Genomic DNA, 11556 nt, shown 5'->3' on the forward strand with positions numbered 1-11556 from the left:
AGTTCTAAAAAATTAAAAGCCACTAATTAAACCTTCTGATTCACATTATGCTATAATGGTAATTGTTATCTATGAATTAAATAAAATTTATTATTAAATTAATAATAAGTGAAGTTTTTCTTTGTTCTTCTATTAAGTTTATTTATAAACAAGTTCATAGAATAAACATTATGTTCATGTAAATAATAAAAATAAAAATACTGTATAAAGTTATTATAAATAATAGCGAGGTTGCGGCCGAAGTTTTCAACGCGAAAACGTGTACGTCGGACGTTCAGCGCCGCCATCCTGTAATCTCAGAAATTTGACAATGGCGTTTGGAACATCGAGCATGATTCCACTGACGTTCCAAACACCATTGTCAAACCTATAGGCTTACAGGATGGCGGCGCTGAACGTCCGACTTACACGTCTTCGCGTTGAAAACTTCGGCCGCAACCTGGCTAATATCTGATACAAGTAGAATCACCTTAATTTGGCAACTTCGGGACCTGGCCATTATAGAACTACAGAAATTGACTTTTAAGACCTCTAAGGAAATCACTCCATACATAAGGTATATATAACATCCGTATTTGGAAGTGTTGTAGTGTTATCAACGGAAGAACCAAGTTTAAAACACGAGATGGCACAACCATTAATACTTCTAAACACGACTTTTATTGTTCATGTAGTATAAAGTCCGAAACCGAAAATAAAACATGTAATACCTGTAGTTCAGTATAAAAATCAACAAGGTCTTCATGCTCGGTAGTGTCTTCGAGGTATCACAATCATCAGATGTGTGTACATCAGAGGAGGTGTGAAAAATATATTTATTAGATTGGGATGAGTCTTGGCACTCATCCAATGTTGCAATGTAGTTTGCTTTTGGTACTTTGGCTTTTCATTAATTAATTTTTTTGAATGAAATAAACAGACAGCAGATTCAAAGTAGTGGCGATAAAATCAAAACGTGCCGGATTAGAGGTTCAGCCGATAATATTACTTTATCTTTGTACAAGACGAGCATCTTTGAGTAAAAATAAAAAGATGGATTTAAAGAGTCAGATAGTCCCTACGGATGGAACTCGGATAACTCTATGGCAGGGATTTTCAACGAGATAATAAGGTACAGTACACTGTGGTTCCGCAATTGCACTTCAGGTGTGCCGCGAAACGTAAGATGAGCAGCACCATAACGCTTTTTACACGTATTGTTCAAATATAATTTGAATTATAAAGTATTTAATATCTTCATAATCATTTTACTAAAAATACTGTATACAATGTAAACTAATCGTACATATATTTATAAAACGTAGTCCTACTACGTATTAATGTACTGTACATAAAGAAATAAAGATGCAGAAAGAAAAAAGTACCAAATTGGAGGTGCCATTATTAGAAAATGGTTGAAAAATACTATAGTATGGTCTAGCGTTATGAGAATCCGAATTAGAATCTCATTCAACGTCCCGTAATTTAATATGTATAGGTAGTACTAGTCGGGCTTAGTATTACGCTCCTTCACAATGATCCATTCCAATTTAGCAGGTTTTAATATAATGAAACAATATTAGAATATTTTATATGTTTTATCATTACTTTCAATTTACGTGATGATATTAACTATTAGGCCAAATCATTTATTTTGATATGATAAATGCGCTTTTGAAAATTCAGTTAATTTCTATAAAAATTAATTATAACTAAGTAAAATTTTTAATTTGAATAAATTATTTATTTTAAAGGATATTAATATGAATGATTAAATAATATACTTCTTTGACTTGTATGCGAGATATTCATTTCACTTAGATGTTTTTAAATGAAATACAGAATATCTGATGTAACTAATTATTATGTATAGCATTATCTTTTAAATAAAGATTTCTAATTAACAGAAGATTTTAAAATGGTTTTAGACAGTTGCAGACTTAAATTGATTCTTACTTTATTTTATAAAAATGAAAAGTAAATTCAAACCGATATGATACTTGAAAATCTTGCCAATAGGATATATCGTTCATATAAAATTTTGAATAAAATAAAACAAAATGATTCTTTTGGGAAAAAAGATGAATAATAAGTTAAACTAGATAATACTCTTCAGAAAAAGCAATAATTATTGCAAAGATTATACAGTGCAAGCCAAAATTCCAAATTAAGGAAAGCCTGGCAGGATAAAACCGCCGAACCAATAGTCGCGGGTTCGCGCCTCACCAACAGACTATCCAGGTAAAGTTTCCCGAATTTTTTTCCACGTTTCTAACTCCTAAATAGGAAACAGTTTCCATAAGAGTCCTCCCCTTTGGGAGATCGCCGTGTTCGTCGTCTTGTTCCATTAATCTAAAACTTTTCAATTTTATTTTTGAGTTAAAGAAGTTTGAATTTCAAAAACTATTCTTAAATTTTTTTAATGTATTATTTTTTAAATGTGTAAATAATAACCAATATATAAATAAATATCCAAATATATATATATATATATATATATATATATATATATATATAAGCCATGAGGAACAAACGCCTCATAAGTCAATTACTGTATATCAATTTTGACTCGCTCGTCGAAAGCTATCAAATGATACGAATACTTGTAAGATATCTAAATCATTATATCAAATGCAAATTCTGTGTTTGATGTATTTTCATTTTTTATTTCTAATAATCTCCTTCCTTTCCGAAATACTATTTTCATAACAGTAGATTTAAGAGAAAACTGTAATGAAATGTCAATCGTATTATGTTAAAATGCTTTCATATAGAGAATTAGCAGATTGCCCGGAAGAAAAGTAATAAAGGTAATCATTAAATTAAAAATCTTACGAAAAGTTTGGTTATTTTAGCCAACCATTATTACGTTTATCACGGAGTATCAAGAGGATGAAATCAGAAGTGGGTATCTAGATTTCATGGTAGCCTATATTTTCTGTACGATCTTAGAGTAACTACGAAAAATTTGGTGCAGATTGGTCAAAGGGTTTAGAAATGTATAGAGAACTGACAAACATTCTATTTTATATAGCCTACTCGTATATAGATTATGCAAATAAAACCTCATGAAATATCTCTATATTTCATCTTTGTAATAATCTTGTATTCTCAGTGTTCGAATTTTCTTTCATTATCCTAATTATTTGTAAAATTTGGCAAATTAACATTTAACATGAGATTCGAATTTGAATTCTTTACAATTAACTTAATTTCGTTTAACTTAATTTTATCATTATTTAGATAATAATATTCAATTATATTAACAGCAAATTCATTTTATACTGAAACACAATTTTTTTCATTCTCTCTGATCATCTCATTCAATTTATATGCTTTTAAGTCTAATTAGTTAATTCAACGCTTTTAATCTAATGTTTGACAAAGTATTTATTCACATTTTTAACATAAAAAATGTAGTAACTATATATAATTTTTCAGAATCGTATTAAACGAAACTTGTGAAATTATTAATTAATAAGCAATTCTCAATATTGTAATAACTAATTGAGAATGGAAAAAATGAAAACATTCTAAAATAGCTAACTCAAGAGTTTTATTGAAATATATTATTTAAATATAAATAGAAATTTTCTATCTAAAGTATAGAGTGACCACAAAGCATGAGACCGTGTTCTGTATTTTCCAGTTAAAGAATATCTCGACGAAAATTCATTAGACGATGCACTAGACATGAATCCATTACTGTGTTGCCTTCTTAAAATCCCAACTTGTGACAATTCGCTTTCGAGTATTGTTAAAGAAAACATTTCTCAACTTCATCTTATAACAGTTGAAGACAAAAAGAAAAAAAAACAGCTAACAGAAACTTCCAACGTCAATATGGAACATGTCCAGAACACGTTGGGAATGGAGGAAAGCAGCGAGATAATTTCTAACTAGTATGCAAGGAACTTTGTGACTACTCTGTATATGTAAATTTACATCTAATTTTTAAATATAGAGAATAAAATATTTGAACTTATCAATATGAATATACGTCATACACATCGCTAAAATGTACAATTATATGTGTATAAAACTGTATATTTTAGTTCTAAATTCGAATTTATATGATATGAACTCTTAATTTGGTTAATTATTTTATATTATCCATTAAAAGTTACAATGTATAAAACAAAATTTTATGTATAGCTGCATTTAATTCAATGTTATTTTCTTCATATTTCAAATACTATAAGTATAAAACAAACATATTAGGCATATTTAATTTTCTCAGCTATCTACATAACTGCATAAATAGGCCTATATTAATATTAGCATTTATAAAACATTTTTCTGTGTATAATTAATATTCACACCAAGTTTTATTTTTCTGTTTATTTTAATTAAAAGTTTTATTTTCCAAATATTTTTTAAAATGTAATTTAGAGTAGATGATGTGAATTATTATTAATACTGAATAGGAAAAAAATTTTTGTAGCGCTAAATAGAATTTAGCTTCATATTTTTATATTAATTATATTATAACGGAGAAAACATTAAACCGAGAATGATAATTATTAAATATTTATTATTACTGATATAGCATACTGATTTACATTTAGCTCCAAATTTTAAAATAATTTGGAGCGAACTCGATTTACGCCGAAATACAAAACTCGGCTATATTATTTTATTTCATTTCTCTTTTAATTTCCCTTGGTACTTATTTTTCTTTAATAATTTCTTAATTACAAATAGTTTTTGAAATGCCAAACCCTCCCAAAAAATTTCTGATTTAGTAAATGTTTACAATCTGCTTGAATATAAAAAAAATCTATGCTTTCAATTATAATAGAAAATGAAAACTTGGCAATGTCAGTCGCAAGAGTAAATACAATAAACAAAAATTCGATAAAAGCAATTAAAATGTAGGAATTGAAGAAATTATTTGTTTTTAGTTTATGACTTATCAAACTATATCCACGCTGAAGTACTCCAAAACGGGAGGGTTGGAGGGACTGTCCATTTTAAAAATCCTTTTTTTTTTCTTTCTTTCTCTCTCTCTCTCTCAAGTCTATTTTCCTTTCCTAAAGGCATCTTCTATGGCTTCTTGACTTACTTCTTCGAAATCACAGGCTTGTACGTATTTGTAAATTCCTACTAGCGCTTTCTTGAGAGCATCGTAACTACTGGAATATAGCATTTTTTGCTTGATCTTCGCACTCTCCGGACACCTGAAAAATTAATAAAACCAAAAGAAAAAAATTCTTTAGTTAATCGTTTTATCGAACTCAACAAACTTAAAAATGTTTAAAAAATTATTTTTTGACAAATTTAATAAATAAACTTTGTAGTCGAGATAAATTAGGGCAGATTTTATAGAACTGATAAAGCTACCGTTATTTATTTTATTTTTGATACAAGTTTTAAATGAGTCAAGCTAAGATTATCTCAAGTTGTTTAAATTTTTCCTTTTGACGTAATACTGGCAACGAAATAAATAATTCGTGAATGTAATATAAATATAAACGTGGCCAAAATAATGAAAAAAAAATGTGAAATTTGTTCTAAACTTAATGAACTTTGACTAATACGAAAGTGTAAGAACTATAGTATAAAGAATACGCTGAATAATGAGGGTATTTCTAAGGATTATAATTTTTAGATAAATATTAATCGTTTCATTTTCGATTAATTTTCATATATTTTTTAAATTATAATCGTTACTTACATATATATATATATATATAGATAGATATCTGCCACGTATCCTTATTTATGTATTCGCATTATTTTATAATCTTTCAGTTAAATTCGGAATTCGATTATCATTAAATTTATCCGAATCAATAAAATTTCATTAGTGTGTAGTAGATAAAATTAATAATTTATGTTTAACATACCAGGTCATCATGACCAATCTATCAACTGACATTCCCTGTTTCTGCTGTGCTCCACCGCTTGCTCCACCACCGTGAATATTAGTAGGAAAGTCAAAGACACAATAACGACATTCCGTTTTATAATTTTGTAATTGGGCAAGGAAATCGCTATAAGTAGCATCCCTTGAACCAGTCACTTCCACATCAATGACCTTTTCGTCTTTTATGTGATAAATAATATAACGATATTTTTTATCTTTCTTCACCTCGTCGTAAACTGTCTTAGACAATACAGATACGGTAACTCCTGAAGACTGGAAAATAAAAAGAAAAATTAAATTAATTTAATAATAATTACTTCATTAATAATTTTCTTAATGATTAAATTTATATTGTTTGTTTTTATTTTTAAATCTTTTGAATAAAGATCGTCTCTCCCGTAGTTATCAACGTTTAGTTACAAATATTAATTTTCATATAATAAGCAAATAGCTGCCAAAACAAGACAAATTTCTTATCATACGCAGCTTTTATGTTTAAAAATAGATATTTGGATAGCATTTGGTTTCTAGGTTTATTCTGAGGCAAGAGTTTAAGTTCCAGGAATGAGTATGGAGTCTGTAAATAACGTGTTTTTTTTCATCCTTCCACCTACGTTCAAATTCAAAATAAGTATTACAGAATATATCTGGTAATTTTCTCATAATGTAAAACTGAAAACAACATAATATAAATCTAACACAATGTTTCACTTTTGTTCTAAATATAGAAACCGACTTAAGAAAAAAAACAAAAGGTACAAATTTTAAAACTTGCTTCGTTTGTGACATCACACAATTGAGCAACATTTACCAAACATCGTATGACATCACACTGAAGGTAATTTTTTATTAATTTTAAAAGTTTATAAAAAAGTTGATACAGTAAATATAGTTTTAATTACTTTTCATCATTTTTAAAGATATTTAAAAATTCCTATTTGAGTTTTTAAAAGAAATTGTAAACTCTTAAACGCCAAAACACATTTTCTTAGGGAAATAATCTAAATTGATCCAAAGCATATAGCGTTATTGTGGAAATAAAATGCAACTCAAATAAATTCAACACTACCTGTAATCAAGACGAAATCCATCATTTAAAACTAGCCTATAAAAAGAATATGAAATATGCTTACTGGTCCTGGCATTTTTGACCATTCAAAAACAAAGAAAAAACACAAGAGAAATTTTCTTTTTCAGTAAAAAATCCAACAGTGCGAAGGTTCTTGACACCACAATCAATTAAATCCCAATTGTTTGGTATCAGAGATTACACCACAATAACCAAAAAAATTAGTTATTATACTCCCGAAACGATCTTGGGCATGAAAAAAACAACAAAATAAAACAAGAATTATCACAGAAAAATCACAAAATTGTACATCATAACAATTCGACTTCTTAATTACGACTAAAAGTAAGATGGGACACGTTCGGTATTCTGTTGGGCGTGCCTCGTCTTCTAAACGTCACCATCCTCCTGTTTCCTTTTACGGTGTGTCAAGAAGTCTCCGAAACTAGACTGAAGAACCTTCAGAGCTTTACTATTCGATGCCTTGACTCAGTATTTGGAACGTATCTTAGAGGCTAAGATATACTAAAAACAAACGAACGTCGTTCCTGTTTCCAAAATTAAACTATACACGAGTTTTAAACTGCGTATGAACAGAGATCTTACCATAGTCTGGATTCTATCGACGATTTCGATATTCTGCCGGCCACGATTCTTGTTATAATTCTGGTTTATGTCTGGTTCCAATGGCTAGATATTGTGATTGGAGCTTATTTGTGTCATTAGTGTAAGTCAACCATGCGAGGAAAACATTCACTGAACCGTTAAATTCCGAAAACTTTTCATATATTCTAGAAATGTGACGGTTTCGGATATTCAATCTTCATCTACTATTGTCGTTCTATTGACTGAATTTTACCATATATGGAAGGTTATCGCTTACGTCACACGACATTCGGGTTCGGTTCATAAGATTACCAAGACATTTCGGTCGCGCTCTATTTGATACTTACAGTTCAATATTGTTTGACTTCGTCGATTTTGACCACGTCTGTTTATATATTATACAATCCTTAATCAGAATAGGATGATTCGCTATCGAAAGAGAACACCCAATTTAACTATAACAGCCGGCAGACGACAGAGATAAATTTCCCACAATGCTCTCATTTTAAAAAAATGAATTATTTTAAAATTTACTAAATCATTCTTCAAGTTCAAAATCGTTAAATTAATTAAGTGTCTAAAAACTTTATCATTAATTCATCTTCGGTTTATTTATATCCCTCAATGTTTTTTGCTTACATTCTATTTTTATAAACATCAATTAATTATACATTAGATTATAAGTATAATTTACGGTGTATTTAATTGATTTTTGTAGGGAAATAATCATTATTAACGTTTCAATTCGTCTCCGCAGTAAAATATCATTAATAAATTTAAGCGTTTCCGATAAGTCATCGATCAAAAAAAAAATGCGCCCCTTACGGCAAGAAAAAAATTAAAGAACACGTTGTAGAAAATGTATTCGTTTTAAAATTCATAATAAAATATTTTTCGTATTTTTCCTCCTTCTTAAGTAAAATATGGATTTGTCACTCCAGTTATCTTTTCCGAAACGTTCCTTAAGGTCTGGTTGCCATTAAAAAGCACAGATCGTACATTACTAAATATGGTTTGCCGTTGGTTATATATAGATCCCTACCTGCTCCCTAGTGAGAAGTCTGGTCTCAGTTCAACCTTCTGAACCCAAATTGCTTTCCGGTGGTAAAAATATAGAAAAAAAATACTTTCGGCATTTAAAAAAAAAATTAATTATCTTTTTTCAGCGCCAACTAAAAAAGAAGAAAGTTTCCATCCAAATCGTCCATCTCCCGCGGAGATAATTACCTTTAACATTTATCAAACAAATATTTACGTGTGAAAGAATATGAAAAATTACACGTTTCAACTTTAAATTTATAAAAATATATTTTAGAAAAATCGCATACGTAAATCAAACTAGCTCCTTTGTTGTAACCGTGACATGCCGTAAGAGTTGAGAAATAATTTTAGGTACGTTCGGCTCCGCTGACGTCGAAGTCACGTGACTAGGTCAGCATCCTCTGTATTGTGGGTACGGGGTCTTGCGACTTGAATTGTCTTTTTGTCGATACTAAATGCGTAGTTGGCATCTTGCCTCTATTGAAGTGACGTACACTCGATAATTTTCTTCCTGGAAGATTTGATTTTGTATTCCTTTGTCTAATTGTTGTTTAATTGTAATTAGGGACAGAAGCGATAGTAAGCAAGATGCCATTCGCGCCAATTCCAAGTGAATTAAATCGACTAATTGGATTTATTTTACGTACAAACTGCCGTTAAAGTATATAATGTACATATTTACATCAAAAATCAATTTTTTTAATCGAATAAAATCTTTAAACAAACGTATCGCATGACAGAAAATCAATTCGCGGCTTTTTTTTTCCGCGCTAAAAATTGTTTAAAAATAAATCGCATTTTTTAAAAATTGATTCATTAAAATATATATATATTTTTAAATTAAATAACATGAATCAAAGCGATTTGTTTCGGGGTGACACAACTTTTTTATAACTAAAGCGCGGTGTTATAATATCTGCGTAACTAAAAATAGAAAAAGGTGTTTTCTTGCCAAAATTGTCGGCAGTATAGAGAATTTTTTTGTTTTTTTTCTTTCTTCTCAAGCGCCGGAGATCATTCCATATTTTAATTGCATATAAAAATTTTTGATAACTAAATTTAGCGAAAATATTCGTTCTAGGAATATGTTTTATTAAAGAGGTTGGAAAGATAATAAAATTGCATTTTGTACTCTGCATGCGAATAAAATTATTTTAATGGTATTATTTATGAATTTTTAATTTCAGGGATAATCCCATTTTAAAAAGGGTTATACCAAATAAATTTATACAGAATTTTGGGTTAGTGCTTTTTTTTTTTATTTTTAAATTTTAAAGATTGTGAGCATAATTTCTGGCTGAGGTTAGGAAAAGGAGCAAGGATATAAATTTATATTAAAATATATAAATATTTTTTATATCTTAAACTTCTAAATCTTTTCTGAATCGGTGATTTTTGCTTTTTGAAATTACAGTAAAACCTGTGTAAACCGACCGCACGGTACCAAATATTTTTTGCTGTTTGGCAGGTTTCCGTTTTGAACAAGTTCTTTTTTAACATAGAAAATAGCTCCGTTTCGAGGAACCTTTCCGTTTTATTCGGGTTCCACTTTAGACAGGTTTTACTGTATTTTGAAAATGCTAAACAATCTTTTGTTAAAGGATACATTCGGTTTAAATTTGTACAAGATCTGTAAACCATTTGATAAATAAATAAGTACAAAAAGTAGTTTTATGTATAAAACACGGGAAGAAATGCCGTCCTTTAACACAAACCCGGCTTTCATATATAGCTTAGTATATATAAAAATACCTTTAAAATATAAACTTAAAACACGATTTATTAATAATTTTTTAAAACTACTTTAACTTGGAAATATGCACGTAATTATAAATAATACATTCGTGTTTCGTGTTGACACTAGAGTAAACAATACATCTATTAAAATCTCCGAATCGCACTTTATTTTTTTTTTTTAAAAAAAAGCCAGACAAATCTACAATTGTTAAAAACTTTTTAACGAACAAATAATTCTTTCAATTAATGAATGGAAGGCAGTAATGGAACTTTCTCTCCTGTAGAAGGGGGTTCTGTTTTAGGTTTCTGAACCGAATTATCGCTAGCCAAGACTGGAAAGTGAACGGGCGATTCTTTATTCTGTTTTACTTGCTTAGGCTGAACATTCGCCTGTCCTGTTAATTGAGGCAATTTTAAATCTTCTTCTTTCTTCTTTTTCTGCTGAACGAAACAAATGCCAATTGTACATTGACTCCTGTTACCAGAATAAAAAAATAAAAAAAAAGTAATAATAAAACAGGTTATTGCCTTAACAACTAACCGCGCCTTATCACTCGATGACCTTTAGTAACGTTATAATACTTAAAATCAGGGAGAATATATGCGTAATAATGTCGACTTACCATTAATCGTCGTGTTTATTTCTTTCTGTTCTTAATAATTTTGAAACTGACACGTATCGAAGGCATGACTTTTCGCTAATTTCGTACCTAGCATCGATGCTAACGCCACCTCGTGTTTAATATCTGTTATCCTAGCAACGGTAACTAAGGAGTCTCATTCAGAAACGTGACTAGAACAATTGTTTTAATTAATAACGTTCGTCTAAAAACACATTAGATTTTATTACTACGCTGTGCCATTTCGGCGTTTTTTTTTAACGGTAGCCATAAAAGCTGAACCATTTATTAATAATAAAAGTTTCATAAAACGTCTTAGACTGACTATTAATAACACTCCAAATACCAGCTATATTACTTCAGTATCCAATTTCTAAACTGTCATTATTAATGTAATGTAAAATGTTAATTTACACATCTAGTGAAGCAAGCAATACACCTTTACCCACTTAAAAGGTGTATTGCTTACTCTTAACTACAGCAGCAACTTTGTTCATTTATAAAGTTTCTAATATTAAATATTATTGAATAATTAGTTTTTGTGTTATGTCTTTATTCATAATTACATGTAATTACTATTAGTACATTTATAATATGATGTCAGATTAATTTTAAACTGAAGAGAAATAAAGAAA

The 11556-nt window shown here is 29.1% G+C and overlaps 1 protein-coding gene and 1 long non-coding RNA gene across 3 annotated transcripts; both read right to left on the bottom strand.

The window, feature by feature from the left end:
- Window positions 1–4493: 4493 nt before the first annotated feature.
- Window positions 4494–7766, bottom strand: LOC136983673 (cofilin/actin-depolymerizing factor homolog). 2 transcript variants are annotated; one of them, XM_067280484.1, is made up of 3 exons: window positions 7524–7766; window positions 5829–6121; window positions 4494–5159 (listed from the first exon to the last, which is right to left on the bottom strand). In XM_067280484.1, the coding sequence occupies exons 1-3, from the start codon at window positions 7524–7526 to the stop codon at window positions 5000–5002; spliced, it is 456 nt and encodes a 151-aa protein (XP_067136585.1). In that variant the 5' UTR covers window positions 7527–7766; the 3' UTR covers window positions 4494–4999. The 2 variants fall into 2 exon arrangements, with proteins under 2 accessions (XP_067136585.1, XP_067136584.1); XM_067280483.1 differs by lacking the exon at window positions 7524–7766 and adding an exon at window positions 6982–7362.
- A 2679-nt stretch (window positions 7767–10445) lies between these two features.
- LOC136983616 (uncharacterized) lies at window positions 10446–11050 on the bottom strand. The gene is made up of 2 exons (XR_010882073.1): window positions 10925–11050; window positions 10446–10742 (listed from the first exon to the last, which is right to left on the bottom strand). It is a non-coding gene; the product is annotated as an uncharacterized lncRNA (long non-coding RNA).
- Between the last annotated feature and the right edge of the window lie 506 nt (window positions 11051–11556).

This window comes from Centruroides vittatus, unplaced genomic scaffold (genome assembly GCF_030686945.1).
Source record: "Centruroides vittatus isolate TY-2023 unplaced genomic scaffold, ASM3068694v2 contig_884, whole genome shotgun sequence".
Lineage (NCBI taxonomy): Eukaryota > Metazoa > Arthropoda > Arachnida > Scorpiones > Buthidae > Centruroides > Centruroides vittatus.